Source organism: Schistocerca nitens, chromosome 1, assembly GCF_023898315.1.
Source record: "Schistocerca nitens isolate TAMUIC-IGC-003100 chromosome 1, iqSchNite1.1, whole genome shotgun sequence".
NCBI classification, from domain to species: Eukaryota; Metazoa; Arthropoda; class Insecta; order Orthoptera; family Acrididae; genus Schistocerca; species Schistocerca nitens.
Window position 1 is genome coordinate 547,647,048 of NC_064614.1, and position 19,878 is coordinate 547,666,925.

Below are 19,878 nucleotides of genomic sequence, written 5' to 3' on the forward strand. Positions count from 1 at the left end.
CAGCTTTCAGCCAATGGCCTTTGTCAACAGTAGACACACATACGCACACACAAACTCATGCAAATGCAACTCACACACACGACTGCAGTAGGCAACTGAAACCACAATTCAGTTCAGTTCCAGTTGCCAGAGACTGCAGTCATGTGTGTGAGTTGCATTTGCGTGAGTGTTTGTGTGCGTATGTGTGTGTATTGTTGACAAAGGCCATTGGCCGAAAGCTTTAAGTGTAGAAATCTTTTTGTTGTGCCTATCTGCGATTCAGCATCTCTGCTATATGGTGAGTAGAACTCTCCTTCTCATAAATTGTTACATTCCATCCTAGATTCTCCATTGTTTGATCTCTTAATACTTTGATTTCCACTGAAATTTTCTGCAGTTTTATTACACTTGTGTATGTTGCAACTATACAAAATAATTCACAACTATGGTCGAATATCAGTGCTCATGCATTACTGAGAAGATTTTAGAAATTAAAAACTAAATGACTTACTGTAGACACGAATTTTGGTTTTGTGCTACGCAAGTAGCCATGATGGTTGCACATTAGAAGCACAAGTACTGTACTACTCTCTCCTGGAATACAATCATCTCCATGAAGTTCTATGCGGATTCCTCCATTGACGTAGCTTATTTCCTTTGTCGTGTAACCTGCACAAGCAAGCAAAATAAGTACCACTTTTCATACACTTTCATGCATAAAACAGGCTGTAAATGTATATTCTGCATGCAACACCTAAAAATTCTTAATGTATGTCGAAAAATCAATCACAATTGTTTTCTAAATAAATACAACAAAGTTTAGTAATATCCAAAATGAATAGTTTTAACTTTAAAATCCATTCAACTCTACTAGAAAGTATCTGAAGAACTTCTGCCTTCCAGAGTAGTGTGTGTTATACTAAATAATGCACTCACCTATAGTTACAAAGTACTTTAAATAGAAAATCACAGTGCAGACTCATTCAGATAAAATATAAACTTAGCCTGTTGCCAAATTTACATTTAACCACAATTGCTGTCCAAATTTAATCCAGTTAGGAAGAATTTATCAGGTTTTGGGCCCTTGTAATTCATAGCACAGTATTCTGGGATTTAAGAAGAACAATAAACTCCACAAATACAATTCTAGGAGACTGTAATGGCTAACTGGAACACCTTGTCATACATTGTGCACTGGATAGTACTAATTTTTTGTTTTAGCTAATAATTTTGTGAAGTTTTGTTGGTATTGGTATTAGTTGTGGTTTAGTAGTATTTATACAAGTAGTTGCTTTCTCAGTAGAGATTGAATTTCGAGACCACTATTGTTAGTTCTATAAACAGTTATACTGGTGTAACTGATCTTAGGTAATGTAGTTGTATAGTTTTTTTACAGTAACTGTAAAATTTCACCATGAGTGAGAAGTGTGGGCTCTGTGGTAGGTTTGTGAGTAGTGGGTTACGGCGTGGGATTCAAATGGCTCTGAGCACTATGGGACTTAACAGCTGTGGTCATCAGTCCCCTAGAACTTAGAACTACTTAAACCTAACTAACCTAAGGACATCACACACATCCATGCCCGAGGCAGGATTCGAACCTGCGACCGTAGCAGTCGCGCGGTTCCGGACTGCGCGCCTAGAACCGCGAGACCACCACGGCCGGCTACGGCGTGGGATTGTTTCAAAGTATTTTCACTGGGGGGGGGGGGGGGGGGGCGAATGAAATGGGGAAGCCAGTGGGCATTCTAGTGAGATCCTCTGGGGGGAATGCAGAATCTGTAGTAGAAATAAGTTGATAGAGGAGCAGGAGCATAAAATTTGTGCCCTTCAGGTGCAGTTACAACACGCAAACGAAGAACTAGATAGGTGAGGAGGGTGAAGCGTGCTAGGGAATGGGAACTGGCAGTTGGCAAGATGGTAGCTAGGAGGAGGAGGTATTCAGATGAGTGGAGAGGAGCCTCTAGTAGCTGTAGGTGTATGTAACATGCAGCAGTCCTCAGCAGTTAGGAGGCCTAGGTCAGTTGCAAAGGCTAACAGAAAGAAGAAGGTTCAGCTGCTAGGTAGTTCGCATGGTAGAGGTGTGGGCCAGCAGCTGCAGAAAGTGTTGGAGGGGGTGGGGGGTGGTGGGAGGGAGGTACCAGGTCACCACCATTATGAACCCTACTGCACAGTTGGCTCAGGTGACTGACGGCATAGGGGAGTTATGTAGGAATTTTATGGAGGAGGATCAGGTAGTGATAGTAGGTGGAGCAGAGAACAGTCTTGATTGGGACGGGGAATATGATGTAGGTGGCGACCTGGTAAAGACAGCTACTCAAACTGGTGGCATTGATGTGCATTTCATGCAACTGTTTCCGCGTCATGATCAGCCTCATCTTAATGCGGCTGTTAGGCGCGTTAACATGGGGGTGGAGAGGGCGCTGATGGCAGAAGGGTCACATTTCAGTGGTACCAGTTGGGCCTATCAGTAGATCGGGTTTCACTAGGCATGGCCTGCACATCAATATGGTATGGGAAGGGGAGGCTGGCAAAGTCTATAGGTGACAGTGTAGTGGGTGGTGGTGGAATCACTCATGGAAAAATTCCTGTAGTAGTTGGTGTAAGAGCTGCAACTTTTTTAGACTGAAGTCAGCTGATATGTATGCCTGCTTAAAGGAAGTCCCTCTAACTAAGGGCTCGCCTTCAGAGGACGTCATGTTTCTAAGTAGAGAAGGAATTACCATATTTCATCAAAATATAAGAGGCATTGAAGATAAAGTTAGTGAACTGCTTATCGACGCTGATTCTGAAATTTATTGGTATATCGGAGGACCACTTAAATAATTTGACAATTCAGAGGCTTCCTTTACCAGGATACAGGTTAACTGGCTGTTTTTCAACGACTTCCTTGCAAGATGAGGGAGTGGCCATGTTCGTAGAAAACAGTATTCCATTTGAGTCCAAAGATGTTTCATGACACTGCACTGAACAGATAATTTAATGTTGTGCAGGAGCAGATGAATTTAGTGAAAGTAAACTTCTAATTGTTGTTGTTTATAGGTCCCCTAACTCCAACTTCAGAGCATTTCTGCTCAAGCTAGAGAGAGTTCTTGATTCACTTTATACGAAGTACCAGGAATTCAGTATTAATTTTGTATATGATGGTGCCAGAAAAAGAATGTCGGTAGAGCTCCTAGATTCATATGATCTCATGCAGACTGTGTTTTTTCCAATTAGGGTGCAGGGGAACAGTAGCACAGCCATAGACAATATCTTTATACATTCTTCATTACTAAAGGGGCATTCTGTTAGTAAAAGGGTGAATGGCCTTTCTGACCATGATGCACAAATTTTAACACTAAAAGGCTTTTGTACTCAAACAAATGTCATATATAATTACAAACTATGTAGGAAAATTAATCCAACAGCAATAGAGAGTTTTTTAAACTTTGTCAAGGAACAAGAGTTGCAGCATTTTTATAGAGCCGATAACATAGATGATAAATATAATGCTTTCCTTAACACATTTCTCATGCTATTTGGGAACTGCTTTACATTAGAACCTTCTAAACAGGGTACCAGCAGTAATAGGCAGCCTGGACGGCTGACTAGTGGGATAAGGATATCATGTAGAACGAAGCAGGAATTATATCAAAATGTTAGAAGTAGTCACAACCAAGCTGCAGTAGCCCATTACAAACAGTACTATAAGATGATTAAAAATATTATTAGGAAGGCAAAGAGTATGTGGTATACAGATAGAATAGCTAGTTCACAGAATAAAATTAAATCCATATGGTCAGTTGTGAAGGAAGTGTCTGGTCAGCAGCACAAGGTCAACGATATAAAGTCAGTTTTTAGTAAAAATATTTATGTTACTGATAAATCAGATATATGTACATGGACTAGTAGTGCCAGTGTCGTCGTAACTGCCGTCTGTGTCACGTCTGCTGTGTAACGAGCTACGTTAATTTAAGTATTAACTGTATTTTTCTTACCTGTCACTTCTTCTTCCGTGTGTTTTTGCTTTTAGGGAGCTTTAATTGTCGAGGGCTACTAATTGTGTTCCATAGATTTCGTGTTTGTTTTGAATACAGAGTCCCTTTAGTCAGCCACAGTGCCAGTAGTGTTAGTGTTTGTTTTGAATACAGCCCAGAGACAGGTAGTGCTATTTTCATTGTTTCCTACAAGAAGTGTCAAGTAACCACAGTTTAGTCAACTATCAGCCGCCTTTAGTGAATTAGCAGTCTAGTTAAAAGTTGATTAACTCTCTACAGTAAATTGATTTCTAAGAATGGATAGGATGTGTGACTGCTGTGTACGGACGCAGGAGGAGCTGGCCACTTTTCGCGAACAGGCACACGGGGGGAGGGGTTTATTAGTGATTGGGAGTTCCAACGTTAGGCGGATGATGGAGCCCCTTGGGGAAATAGCGGAAAGGTCGGGGAAAAGGGCCAGTGTTCACTCTGTCTGCTAGCCGGGGGTCTCATCCGAGAAGTGGAGGAGGCCCTGCCGGCGGCGATAGAAAGCACTGGGTGCACCCGACTGCAAATTGTTGCTCAAGTTGGTACCAATGACTCCTGCCATCTGGGTTCAGAGGTCATCCTCAGTTCATACAGGCGGTTGGCGGAGTTGGTGAAGGCGGAAAGCCTCGCTCACGGGGTGGAATCTGAGCTAACTATTAGTAGTATAATTCCCAGAACCAATCGCGGTCCTCTGGTTTGGAGCCGAGTGGAAGGCTTAAACCAGAGGCTCAGATGATTCTGCGGAGATCTGGGGTGCAAATTTCTAGACCTCCGCAATCGGGTCCCCCTGAATAGGTCAGGCGTGCACTACACGCAGGAAGCGGCTACAAGGGTAGCGGAGTACGTGTGTGGAGTGCACATGTGGGTTTTTTAGGTTAGAGAATTCCTTCCCTAGGCCCAACAAGATGCCTCCTGAGACACGGCAAGGTAGGAGTAGGCAAAATGCAACGGGGAATAACAATATCAATCTGCTAAAGTAAACTGCAGGAGCGTCTATAGAAAGGTCCCAGAACTGCTCTCATTAATAAACGGTCACAATGCCCACATAGTACTAGGGACAGAAAGTTGGCTGAAACCAGAAGTAAACAGTAACGAAATTCTAAACTCAGATTGGAATGTATACCGCAGAGACAGGCTGGACAGTGAAGGGGGAGGCGTATTTATAGCTGTAAGAAGTGCAATAGTATCGAAGGAAATTGACGGAGATCCTAAATGTGAAATAATTTGAGTGAAGGTCACTGTTAAAGCAGGCTCAGACATGGTTAATTGGATGTCTCTATAGGCCCCCTGGCTCAGCTGCTGTTGTGGCTGAGCACCTGAAGGATAATTTGGAAAATATTTTAAGGAGATTTCCCCACCATGTTATAGTTCTGGGTGGAGATTTTAATTTGCCGGATATAGACTGGGAGACTCAAACATTCATAACGGGTGGCAGGGACAAAGAATCCAGTGAAATTTTTTAAAGTGCTTTATCTGAAAACTACCTTGAGCAGTTAAACAAAGAACCGACTCATGGCGATAACATATTAGACCTTCTAGTGACAAACAGACCCGAACTATTTGAAACAGTTAACGCAGAACAGGGAATCAGCGATCTTAAAGCGGTTACTGCATCGATGATTTCAGCCATAAATAGAAATATTAAAAAAGGTAGGAAGATTTTTCTGTTTAGAAAAAGTGACAAAAAGCAGATTTCAGAGTACCTGACGGCTCAACACAAAAGTTTTGTCTCAAGTACAGATAGTGTTGAGGATCAGTGGACAAAGTTCAAAACCATCGTACAATATGTGTTGGATGAGTATGTGCCAAGCAAGATCGTAAGAGATGGAAAAGAGCCACCATGGTACAACAACCGAGTTAGAAAACTGCTGCGGAAGCAAACGGAACTTCACAGCTAACATAAACATAGCCAAAGCCTTGCAGACAAACAAAAATTACACGAAGCGAAATGTAGTGTGAGGAGGGCTATGCGAGAGGCGTTCAATGAATTTGAAAGTAAAGTTCTATGTACTGACTTGGCAGCAAATCCCAAGAAATTTTGGTCTTATGTCAAAGCGGTAGGTGGATCAAAACAAAATTTCCAGACACTCTGTGACCAAAATGGTACTGAAACAGAGGATGACAGGCTAAAGGCCGAAATACTAAATGTCTTTTTCCAAAGCTGTTTCACAGAGGAGTCTATCAGATGTAGAATTTTGGAACACGTATTATGTTCGAGTATAATGACTTTTCCGGAGACTAGAAATCTACTCTGTAGGAATCAGGATGGGTTTCGAAAAAGACAATCATGTGAAACCCAGCTCGCGCTACTCGTCCATGAGACTCAGGGGGCCATAGACACGGGTTCCCAGGTATATGCCGTGTTCCTTGACTTCCGCAAGGCGTTCGATACAGTTCCCCACAGCCGTTTAATGAACAAAGTAAGAGCATATGGACTATCAGACCAATTGTGTGATTGGATTGAAGAGTTCCTAGATAATAGAATGCAGCAAGTCATTCTCAATGGGTAGAGGTCTTCCGAAGTAAGAGTGATTTCAGGTCTGCCGCAGGGGAGTGTCGTAGGACTGTTGCTATTCACAATATACATAAATGACCTTGTGGATGACATCAGAAGTTCACTGAGGCTTTTTGCGGATGATGCTGTGGTATATCGAGAGGTTGTAACAATGGAAAATTGTACTGAAATGCAGCAGGATCTGCAGCGAATTGATGCATGGTGCAGGGAATGTCAACTGAATCTCAATGTAGACAAGTGTAATGTCCTGCGAATACATAGAAAGAAAGATCCCTTATCATTTAGCTACAATATAGCAGGTCAGCAACTGGAAACAGTTAATTCCATAAATTATCTGGGAGTGCGCATTAGGAGTGATTTAAAATGGAATGATCATATAAAGTTGATTGTCGGTAAAGCAGATTCCAGACTGAGATTCATTGGAAGAATCCTAAGGAAATGAAATCCGAAAACAAAGGAAGTAGGTTACAGTACGCTTGTTCGCCCACTGCTTGAATACTGCTCAGCAGTGTGGGATCCGTACCAGATAGGGTTGATAGAAGAGAGAGAGAAGATCCAACGCAGAGCAGCGCGCTTCGTTACAGGATCATTTAGTAATCATGAAAGTGTTACGGAGATGATAGATAAACTCCAGTGGAAGACTCTGCAGGAGAGACACTCAGTAGCTCGTTACGGGCTTTTGTTTAAGTTTCGAGAACATACCTTCACCGAGGAGTCAAGCAGTATATTGCTCCCTCCTATGTATATCTCGCGGAGAGACCAAGAGGATGAAATCAGAGAGATTAGAGCCCACACAGAAGCATACTGACAATCCTTCTTTCGACGAACAATACGAGACTGGAATAGAAGGGAGAACTGATAGAGGTACTCAAGGTACCCTCCGCCACACACAGTCAGGTGGCTTGCGGAGTATGGATGTAGATGTAGATATTTAAAAATCGTTTTCTGAGCATTGTTGGTGAATTAAGTAAAAATTTAGTTTCTACAGGGAATCATATTACTCTCTTGGCAAATGTCTTTCCGAGACTGATGTCTGTAATACTCTTCTGTGATACAGACAAGGGGGAGATTGAGTCAATAATTAAATCACTCAAAACTAAGGACTCTCATGGATATGATGGAGTGCCTAGCAGAATAATAAAGTACTGTGCTGCACATGTTAGTCCTGTATACAGCCGTATTTGTAATTTTTCCTTAGGAATGGCCAGTTTCCTGAACAATTAAAGTACTCAGTAGTAAAACCACTTTATAAAAGGGGAGAAAGGGATAATGTAGACAATTTTAGACCTATTTCTATGCCATCAGTTTTTGCTAATGTTACTGAAAAGGCTGTGTATGTAAGGATAATTGTTCATTTTATATCACTCGATTTTCTGTCAAATGTACAGCTCGGCTTTAGAAGTTGTTTAACAACTGAACATGCTATATACTCTTTTCTCTGTGAGGTACTGGATGGGTTAAACAAAAGGTTTCAAATGCTAGGCATATTTTTTGATTTAACTAAGGCCTCTGATTGTGTTGATCACAAAATATTGCTCCAGAAGTTGGACCATTATGGAATACAGGCAGTAGCTCACAATTGGTTCACCTCTTACTTTAGCAACAGCAAAAGGTCATTATCCACAATGTTGAGAATGGCTGTGATATGGGGTCTGAGTGGGGTACGGTCAAGTGATGGGTATCACAGGGATCAGTGTTGAGGCCACTCCTGTTCCTTATTTATGCAAATGACATGCCCTGTAGCATTACAGGTAACTCTAAAATATTCCTGTTTGCTGATGACACTAGCTTGATAGCAAAGGATGTTGTGTGCAACACTGGCTTGGTTTCAAATAGTGCAGTTCATGACTTAACTTCATGGCTTGTAGAAAATAAACTAAAGCTAAATCACAGTTAGACTCAGTTTAGCAGTTTCTAACACACAATTCAACAAAACCTGACATTTTAATTTCACAGAATGGGCATATGATTAGTGAAACTGAACAGTTCAAATTTCTAGGTGTTCATATAGATAGTAAACTGTTGTGGAAATCACACATTCAGGATCTTGTTCAAAGACTTAATGCTGCCATTTTTACTATTCGAACGGTATCTCAAGTTAGTGATCGTTCAACATGTAAATTATTCTACTTTGCTTATTTTCATTTGGTTATGTCATATGCTATTATATTTTGGGGCAACTCTACCCATTCTAAAAGGACATTTTCAGCTCAGAAACGGGCGGTTTGGGCAGTAAGTGGTTTAAGTTCATGAATCTCGTCAACCCCTGCTCATGAATCTGGGTATTTTGACATTGGCCTCTCAATATATATATTCCTTACTGTCATTTCTTGTTAACAATACTAGCTTATTCTGAAGAATAAGCAGCATTCACTCACTTAATACTTGCCCGAAATCAAACCTGCGTTTGGATCGGACTTGCTTAACTCTTGTGCAGAAAGGTGTGCATTATACTGCTGTATCCATTTTCAATAAGCTACCACTCAGATCAAAAATCTTAGCAGTAATCCACGCGCTTTCAAATCTAAATTGAAGAGTTTCCTCACGGATCACTTGTTCTATTCTGTTGAGGAATTCCTTAAAAAATTAAGCTGATTCTTGTTGTATTGTTGATTGCGTTTACTTAAACTTATAGATTGACTTTTTTCAGGTTCATAAACATTTTATTTTTATCTGTTATTACTTTTATGTTGTAATTTCATGTACTGACACATTCCATGACCTTGGAGATTTGCTCCGCAATTTGGTCCTATGGAACTTGATGTATAAATAAAAAATAAAAAACCTGGTACCTACATCACTACAAGGGTGACTTGGGTTCTTCCACACAACATCAACAGCTGGAGGTAAGAAATTACTCTTCAGCATGTACTTGGTTCCTGGCAATTATTTTGGCTATACTCACAGTAATCAATTAGTTTGGTGAAAGAATGTTGCTCATACCAGCACATACGGCTGATGAAAATCAATTAAAGTCACGTTTCAAGTTACATACTCATCAGCTGATAGTGCCAGATGGTGACATGAATGACACTTGCCAAAACATTGCAAAATTTCATTGTAGCCACCTGGTTTGAAATGTGAGAGCTTTTCATCGGTTATGTTGTTGTTTACTTGCTTTTAAATTTTGATGTCTACTTACTTTTCAATTTATCTCCCCTTTTCCTCAACATAGTGGCATTATATCCTGTATTATACATTCGGAGTTTGTACAGCACACCCTCTAGCAATTTAAAATGTTCCTTGCAAAATAGAGGAGTGTGAAGATAAAACCACTTTCTAGTCAGATAACATGAATCTAGATTACATTTAATATTTACTCTGCCCCATAAATTTACTGCCAAAGAGCTGTAGAAATTTTTGTGGTACGTAGCACAAGAAGTACGTCTAGGTCAGTGTTAGCTACCAGAATGCTTTCACATGTTCTTGACAGAAAGGCACCTCCTCTGCTCACAACACAGGAGTTCCATCCTATCAACCACTGAGAGGCTTACTCACTTTGAAATCAATGTATAGTGCCTTTGTTATAACATTGTTAATTCCTTACTTATTCAGGATGGAGACAAGTGATCTAATATTATATAAAATGTTCAATAAAATTAATAAAATATTTTAATGCCAGGATCACAAGAAAATAATATTATATGGTGACTAGTTTCAGCCGCTCTCTGAAGATGGTTGCATAATGTTATTTACTTGCAATCTTGACATTAAAATATTTTATTAAATTTTTTTAAACTTTTATATAATATTAGATCGCTTGTCTCTGTCCTGAATATGTCAGGAATTAAAAAGTTTGTTATAAAGTCAACATACATCAGTTTCAAAGTGAGTAAGCCTGCCTAATGCTGCCTATGAATTGTTGATAGGATGAAATCTTAAAGATCTGGAAATCTTGTGTAGTGAGCAGAAGAGGTACCTATCGGTCAAGAAGGTGTGATACACATTCTGGTAGCTATCGCTGACGAAGATGTACGTCTCATATTGTATGGAACATACACTGAAGGAGGAGATGGTCACGGAGGTTCTGTATCACCAAAATCAGTCTCTCATTAATCTTTCATATCCTTCAATTTCGGGGGAAAAATGAAGGATTACTCTTCAATGCAATTAACATTTAAATTAGAGATCAGAATGCTGATTTCCAGGCACTTACATTGAAACCTTGAGGAAATTTATAAACTCAATTTTATGTGATTTTGCCTTGTATGTGCATGAAATGGGGGATGAGAGATATTAAAAATGCAGTGAATCAAAATCATACTCACCAACAGCTATCTGCTGTTTGTCTTCCTTTTCCAAACATACACTGATATTTTCCTTGTTATCACAAGGTGCAACTAGTGATCCGCACAAGTTGATGCGGAAACTTCCCACTTCAGTTTGCACAACATAGTCAACTTCACTGTTATGCAAGCTTGTCATATCAAACTGATGGCTATAAATTGGTTCCACCACCATACAATTTTCTCCTTTCGCAACCTACAAAACAGAATAACCTCAGTACAGATGGAAGAAAGAAATATATCAAATTAAAAGATAAAGCAAAAAGAATGAATGTAAAACTTCTGTAAATCAAAGCAGGAACACTACCTTCAATGGGCAAGCAATGTTGGTTGGCCAAATAAACGAGGTCACACAATCAGCTGACTGGCTCTCAAATATCGGTGCTCCTTTGGTATTTGTACACTGAAATTTAATTATAGTTCGATACCGTCCTTTACCATTTGGACATAATGATCCCCCTAAAAATTAAATTCAGTAATTAAACATGACAATATAAATTAATATGATGGTGCAAAATCTTGTAACTGGGTAATGTTGGTGGTTGACAGAGCTACTTTCAGATGTGGCACTGACTCTAATGAAGAAAGCGAAGGGAATCTCACGATAGTATATTTCATCTTTCAAAGAGTGACAATGTTAATAAACATAATTGAGGAAGTACGTAATTATTTGTGACAGCTCACAGCACTATTCATGCACAGAAAATCTAACCTATTTCTCACCCCTTGTCACAACCTGGATTGAGAATGCTTTCCACCTATTTTAAAGTAGCACAAGAAGTCAGCAGCTACTGTTTTTCTTGTACCCTAGTTCCTGCTAAGTAACATTTGCAGTACTCAGATCTTTGAGTAAACAGTTTCTTATTAATACCAATTACATTGCACCAAATTTTGTCTGCCATTATACAAAATTATTGTTACTCATTAAATGGCACAAACAATGCCACTAATGTGTTGGATGTTTCATGCAGTCCCTGCAGTGGTTTTGTTTTCGATCGACCAACAGCATCCACCCTGCAGTTTCAACTGTACTACTATACAGTTAATATCCCAAAAACATAGTTCAACTTTTCATGCATGTGAATTGTAGTTTCGCCTTCAGCATTCAAGAATCACTGCCCACTGTCTAATATGTACATCAGTATCTAATATGACGTGTAGGGCCTGATGACACAAATAAGCAGACAAATGAGATCGTTATTTTGTTTATTCCCTTTATTAATGTGTATGTGTGGATTTACGTCGATTTCCTTCCTTAGAGCAACTAGCTATATGTAGGGTGCATAATACTAACCTGGCACCCACCCACGTGGAAATGCGTGTAGTAAAATGGCTTTTCTGCAGTCTTTTAAGAACAATTTTGCCTGTTTCTCCTATGCAAAACGTCGTGCAGTATCACTTGTGTCCGATAAGCATTATATTACATCATGCAGTGTGTCTACCGTAGTTGGTACTTTTATTTTACACTGAATAAATCTGCATCCAACTTAACTTAAGAGTAAGTTCACCTTCTAGAGTCCTTGTTTGGAGTGTACTGAATGCTATACAGCTATTAAATACTGATTCTGTACTGGAACACTAAAATAATTTGTGAAGGAACTATGAAGTTGAAAAAGAGTGAAAATTATGGAAAAAGTCATCAATATATCTTCAGTGCCAACTGTTTACAGACTGAAAATTTGCAGTGGAATCTTTTCAAACTGGAGGTTACACATTTGCACCAAAGAAAAATTTGTCAAATAACAACAATCTGAAACAAAATAAAATATAAGGACATCACTTTGTGACTGCCCCTTGTGCTCCAACCAGCTGAGTAAATATGATAATGCTCTGGCACTAAATTCAAGTGAATTCTGCAACATTTAAACAACAGTAACTGCACTGGTCAACAACCACTCCCACACTAAACTAAAACTTTCTGTAAAGGTCTAATTACGTTATCTGTCCATTACTATATGTACTTACCAGAATAACTCATCTGCAACATACCATTTGTAACTTCAGGTCCTTTTATTACCATGCCTAGATTTATGGCTGTCCCAGCATCAGTAGTCTGGCATACTCCCACAGGTCCATCTAATGTTTTCGCATTCAGCCATGGTCGATGAGAAAATGCAAACAAACAATATCAGTGAACTCCAGAGGAAATAGACACAGATACATTTGCAGTAACAGTTTTATGAAATTCATGAACTATGTGGTCTTATGTAGTGACTAAAAAAATTGTATTAAATTCAAAATAAATGGCAAATTTGATGACGCACTTTCTTATCAATAATCTGCAACTGGCACAAATATCTTTGTAGTAATACAATTTCCAAAGCTTCTACAACTTAACTGGGGGAAAAAAAAAGAGGTTGGTAGGAGGGAAAAACTGACATGCATAATTGTCAGTGAGTTATAGAATGATTTTTTTCCCACTCTGCAACACAAGGTGTGCAGGTATGAAACTGTCTGACAGATGAACTCTGTTTCGGATTGAGAATTACTGCCTACAGAATGTCCGAGTTCAAGTCTGTGTCTTCATTCAGTACATAGTTCTTATTTGTCAGAGAGCTTCATAGTTTTTATTTGTCAGAGAGCTTCATAAACTAACTGAGTTTTTATTTGTCAGAGAGCTTCATAGTTTTTATTTGTCAGAGAGCTTCATAAACTAACTGCTTATTAAATTTAATTACATTACACATCAGATAAAAATTGGAACAGACATTACGTATAGTCTTTACCCAAGCACAATCTTATCAGAGCCAGTCAAATGAAAACCCCGCTGTAATGGAACCATGGAATTGTTCCATTCAAAAGTAATCACCACTTATGGATGAGACAATCAATTCCTGTTTCATGGAACACGGTCAGCTGCAGATGGATCCACAACCGCACTCACTCTTGGACTTGCTCCACCAACTGAAAGCGACATCCACACATATCTTTTCACATTACCTAGATGTGAAAAGTACATGGCAAAAAATTCAAGTTGTACGGAGAATGCTGCAGTGTTTCTCAAGCAAGTCACATTTTCGCAAGTTCTTCAATGCGCAGCAACATGTACACTGCATTTTTCATATTATGAAAGTATAAATACGAATTACACCAAACACAGCATATTAGTTTTGGAAGCTTTGAAAACAAGATAGCAATGAATTTTTGACAGCCAGTCACAGCTCACATCACATGATCTCGCCAGCCAATGACAGCCGATATTTCAAGAACAAGACGTGATGTAGTCAGTCAATAGCAACATTGCTGTTAAGCACCGCGAACACACAAATAGGAAAAGTTAATGATTTCAATTAGTATACATAGGGTCTAGCTACAAGAAAAGCTAAGCTTTCACATATAATATTGAGTCCTTTTTGCACATGTTATCCTTTAAGACATATCAAACACGAATGTGCCTGTAAAAGTGTAAATAATGATGTAAATGTCTGGTCTTATGGATCTGAAATTTTGCTAAGTGGCTGCTCCTTAAAATGTTAAGTTTCGAATGAGTGTCACATGCTATGTGATTTAAGAAATTAATTGAACATTCTCACATGGAACATAGCGCATCTTGCGAAAAAGGAAATTTACTTCGAAAGTGATATTTTCCTGCCACTTGTTAGGCATTAAACAGTTGCGATGTCATGCTCATTTAAATCAGTTTGTTGTTAAAAGTATTGCACAGCCTTTGTCCTAAAGCCTGTCGGCAGACCTTTGTGTGGGCACTGTGTTTTGTTGTTGTAAATGGAACATTTCCTTTGTAACTTAAGTTTTATTTAAAACACACACACACACACACACACACACACACACACACACCACCACCACCACCACCACCACACGTGATTGCCGTATTTCAACTTGATTGCTGCAGTATTTTTTCACTTCCGAAAAGCATCTGACTCAGTACCACATTTACACTTATTGTCAAAAGTTTGATTATATGCAGCGTCAAGTGAAATATGTGGCTGGATTGAGGACTTTTTGGTTGGAAGGACACAGATCGTTACCTTGGATAGAGTGTCATCATTAGATGTTGAAGTAAATTCGGGTGTACCCCAGGGAAGTGTGTTGGAACCCTTCCTGTACATGTTGTATATTAACGACCTTGCAGACAATATTAATAGTATATCGCGCTTTTTGCAAATGATGCAATTATCTACAATGAAGTACTGAAAGAAGCTGCATAAATATTCAGTCAAACCTTGATAAGAATTCAAAGTGGTGCAAAGATTTGCAACTTGCTTATGTAAAACTGTGCACTTCACAAAACACACACACAAATAACAACATAGAATCCCTTGACTATAATATCAATGAGTAACTGTTGGACTCAGACAACTCATATAAATACCTGAGTGTAACAATCTGTAGTGACATGAAATGGAATGGTCACATAGGCTCAGTCGTGTGTAAAGTAGGTGGTAGACTTCAGTTTATTGGTAGAATATTGGTGAACTGCAATCAGTATACAAAGGAGATAGCTTACACATCACTCGTGTGACCCATCCTAGAGAATTGTGCAAGTGTGTGGGACCCGTACCAAATAGGACAAACGGGGCATCAATTTATACACAGAAGGGAAGCACGAATGGTCACAGGTTTGTTTAATCCATAGGAGAACATCACAGATATACTGAAGGAACTGAACTGGAAGACTCTCGATGATAGATGTAAATTATCACAAGAAAGTCTATTGACAAAGTTTCAAGAACTGGTTTTACTTGGTGGCTCATCCGGCCCCGGTAGCTGAGTGGTCAGTGTGATGGAATGTCAATCCTAAGGTCCCGGGTTCGATTCCCGGCTGGGTCGGAGATTTTCTCCGCTCAGGGACTGGGTGTTGTGTTGTCCGAATCATCATCATTTCATCCCCATTGACGCGCAGGTCGCCTAAGTGGCGTCAACTCGAAAGAACTGCACCAGGCGAACGGTCTACCTGACGGGAGGCCCTAACCACATGACATTTCATTTTCATTTTCACTTGGTGGCTCTACAAATATACTACAATCCCCTACATATCACTAACACTGAACAATGGGAATAGAATTAGAATAATTACTGCATGCACAGAGGCTTCTGAACAATTATATATGAACGGAACAAGAAGAAACCCTAATAACAGGTAAAATGGGATGCACCCACCGCCATGTACCTCATGGCAGTTTGCAGTATATATACGCAGATGCAGAAAGAAATTATGAAATAATTATAACATTGATGAGAATAGTGTGTGTGTGGGGTGGAGGGGTGGGGAGGGGTGATAGGGGGAGCGGGAGAGGTAGGAGGCACAGCTTAAATTGCGGCAGCTGAATATTTCTGAAAAGCCCGATCACAAATTTCACTGCTGTGCACCACACAATTCGTGGGTTACTTGGCTGAATACACGTTCCACCAAGCACTTTAACTTTTCTACAGAAAAGCCAGTTAAGTGTGAAATTGCATCATTACTGCATGATTTATAATCTATGAAAGAACTAAAATAAATATAAAAAACTAACGTTGAAGCTTGGTCTTTTTAGCTTGTGTTATGCTTTAAGATATATCATATACAAATACACAAAGTGCCAGTAAAATTTTAAATAATGGCACAAATCTCTGGTCTTCTGGGGCCAAAATTATTCTAAATGCTTGGTCCTCAAAGTGTGAAATTTTGAATAAGAGTCAAATGCTCTGTGATGCAAGAAATTCATTACACATTCTCACACACAACACGACTCATCTTATGTAAAAGGAAATTTACTTTGAAAGTAATGCTTCTCAAACCACCATTCCCAATATTTTCCTGTAGCCTGTTAGAAATGTCAACAGTTGCAATGTCACACTTATTAAAAGCAGTTTGCTGTTACGATATTTTATATAGTCTTTAGCTTAAATCCTTTGACACATTTGAAAACTTGTGTGTGGACTATGTTTTGGTGCTATAAATAAAACATATTCTTTGCAACAAAGTTTTATTTTGGTACTATTCTCAAGTTTATGTTTTATTGCTGCAGTATTACTCTGCAGTAGCAGTATTACAGTAGTAGGTCTTCCGAGTCAAAATTATAAAAATCTAACTGAAAACTAAACAATGAAAATTCTTGGAATTCTAAAAAATTCCCAGGTTTTTCCCAGATGAAAAAATTCCCTTGTTTTTGCCACATTTCCTGGTTCTTCCTGGGCATATACACCCAGCTGAAACTGACTGCAGAAGGATCCTACAGCACGCCAACACACATTTTGCCTAACACCCATGAAGGTAAGATAAGAGATATTAGGGGTCGCATGGAGGCAGACACACACTCGTTTTTCCCTTGCTGTATTTTTGAATGGGGCATGAAAGGAAATGACTAGTAGAAGTACAAGGTACCCTCTATCAAGCATTATACAGTGGTTTGCGGATTATGTATGTATGTATGTACGTATGTATGCATGCATGCAGGTCAGAGAAAAAAGGAACATCTTGTAAAAGACTAGATTAGATTAGATTAGATTAGATTAGATTAATACAAGTTCCATGGATCGTGAATACGATATTTCGTAATGATGTGGAACGAGTCGAATTTTCCAATACATGACATAATTAGGTTAATTTAACAACATACTTAAATTAATATAACAACTTTATTTTTTTGTGTTTTTTTATTTTTCTTTATTTATTTTTTTTCCTTAGTTTATATCTAAAAATTCCTCTATGGAGTAGAAGGAGTCATTCAGAAATTCTTTTAATTTCTTCTTAAATACTTGTTGGTTATCTGTCAGACGTTTGATACTATTTGGTAAGTGACCAAAGACTTTAGTGCCAGTATAATTCACCCCTTTCTGTGCCAAAGTTAGATTTAATCTTGAATAGTGAAGATCATCCTTTCTCCTAGTATTGTAGTTATGCACACTGCTATTACTTTTGAATTGGGTTTGGTTGTTAATAACAAATTTCAGAAGAGAGTATATATACTGAGAAGCTACTGTGAATATTCCTAGATCCTTAAATAAATGTCTGCAGGATGATCTTGGGTGGACTCCAGCTATTATTCTGATTACACGCTTTTGTGCAATAAATACTTTATTCCTCAGTGATGAATTACCCCAAAATATGATGCCATATGAAAGCAATGAGTGAAAATAGGCGTAGTAAGCTAATTTACTAAGATGTTGGCTAATTTACTAAAACTATTTACTTGCTTTAATATTTTCCCAGTTTATGCTGTGTATATGGTAGAGACCATTATGCTAGTGAAAAAAAAGACACTAATGTCACCAGATTCACAATCATGATACAAGGCATGAAACGGACTTTCACATGGTTAACAGAACATTAATGTTAGCAGTGAAAAGTTCATGTCAAGCTGATTTTTCATAATTTTCTTCCAAATGATCTCAAGATGTAGTAAGGAAATAAATTTACCAAGTGACTTAAGCAGTGGCTTATCCATAAATGCTCATGAAATTTGGATTTAAAATGAATAATAATGTCAGCAACAATGTTGTCCTAGAAATAAGTATAATAGTAAATTACATAAAATCCTACTATTCATAAAGGAATTAATTACTGTCCTACAGCTTGCATTAGTTAATTGAACAACATTACTGTCTGTGTACACAAATAATGCTGTAATTTGTACTTTGTTGATATCGCCAAAGTATGTAAAATTACATATTACAAGCAGAAAATAAATCTGATATGTCTTGTAAGCTACATTTCCAATTAAATAATTGGAGCCAAACTAGCTTCAAACCTGCAGGTTTCAAACATTTTTTTCTATAATCAAAAAGTCACAAGCTTTGCAACATAGTAAAGTGCAGCATTAGTGAATGAAAAAATTTCAATTTTTTGGTAAACATGTACAACTTCCTACTAGAAGTCTTGCTATGTCACTGATAATTTATTTTTATTTTATGACAATTGGAAAGATTTACAGACATGTTTGATTAGAATTGCAGACAATAAAAAATGAAAAAAAAAGATACCTCTTTTGTGCAAATGGTGAATAATCTCTCTGACAGGCCATGTGAATATGTTTTGGATCAGGCAAAAAAATAAGAAAAGATTTCCTAATGCTTCAACATTAAAAAGGACAACATGCTTTCATGTTTTGCCACTCACCAGCATGGTGGATCAAACAAGATCAATCCAACATCAACTAACAGCGAAAAGTAGTTTGCCACCATCTCGCAAAGCTCAGCAATAACAATGACCACAGCAGCAGCAATAATAGCTGTTCCAGTACGTTGATGCACATAGCACTTTTTTTCTGGTCAGTCTCTCTCACGTTGTTGATAGGTGCAAGATCAGTGATAGAAATGGGGATTATGTATTAATGGTGGCAGTATAAGTTTGCAGACACCATACAGAAAACCTTGTAATGAGCTGTATTTCTTTATAAAGGTTCATAAAAAAATTAAAGAAACAAGACCCACAGAAAAAAGTCACAGGTGTTGAAAATATTATTAGACTGTCAGTAATAGCCACGTTGCAAATCAGGGAGCATTTGCTGGGAGTCCCTAAATCTCAACATATTTAGCAGAACAGGAAGCTATCCAAACCAAAAAAATTCAGGCAGTTTGCTATGATATGACAGCAAGCAACACAAATCAATTACATGTCAAAGACGGATATGGGGACGGGGGGAATAAGATTAATAATAATAATAATAATAATAATAATAATAATAACCTGTCGTGAATCTCTTGCCATCATCATTATATTTTTGGATTAGTTATGATTTACATATATTGAAGCAATGAAGTGCCTCATGCTGTCCACTCTACTTACTCATCAATGAGATGATTACAGACAGCTTCTGGAGTTAACGGAAGGCTTTCAGAAGAACAAGATATAATTTCACCTCCAGAAGCTGTAAATCATACAAGGCAGATGACAAGAACAGTTTTAATATCTTTTTCAACATCCATTTCAGTTATCTAATCGGGAGAAGAACTTTTTTAAGAGTATGTATTTTTCTTGCTCAAATATATGCATGAGCCCAGCTTCTGTCGTCAGAATGAATTAAAGCATCTCATCCCGATTTCCTATTCACAGATAAATTATCGAAACATTGATCTGAAAATCAGAAAGGTAGCTGCAAACAATGTTTCCATCCAAGTCTGATACTTTTGTTCCTCGAATTGTGGCTTC

At 38.4% G+C, this 19,878-nt stretch overlaps 1 protein-coding gene across 3 annotated transcripts in view; it reads right to left on the reverse strand.

Annotated features, from left to right (window-relative positions):
* Positions 1-19,878, reverse strand: part of LOC126254123 (cation-independent mannose-6-phosphate receptor) — a 633,915-nt gene that overhangs the window by 501,204 nt on the left and 112,833 nt on the right. For all 3 annotated transcript variants that reach the window (XM_049955284.1, XM_049955287.1, XM_049955285.1), the window contains 4 exons: positions 12,750-12,860; positions 11,092-11,243; positions 10,767-10,980; positions 491-648 (listed from right to left, as the gene is read on the reverse strand). In XM_049955284.1, the coding sequence (XP_049811241.1) occupies positions 491-648; positions 10,767-10,980; positions 11,092-11,243; positions 12,750-12,860 (635 nt within the window). The remainder of the gene's footprint in view (positions 1-490; positions 649-10,766; positions 10,981-11,091; positions 11,244-12,749; positions 12,861-19,878) is intronic.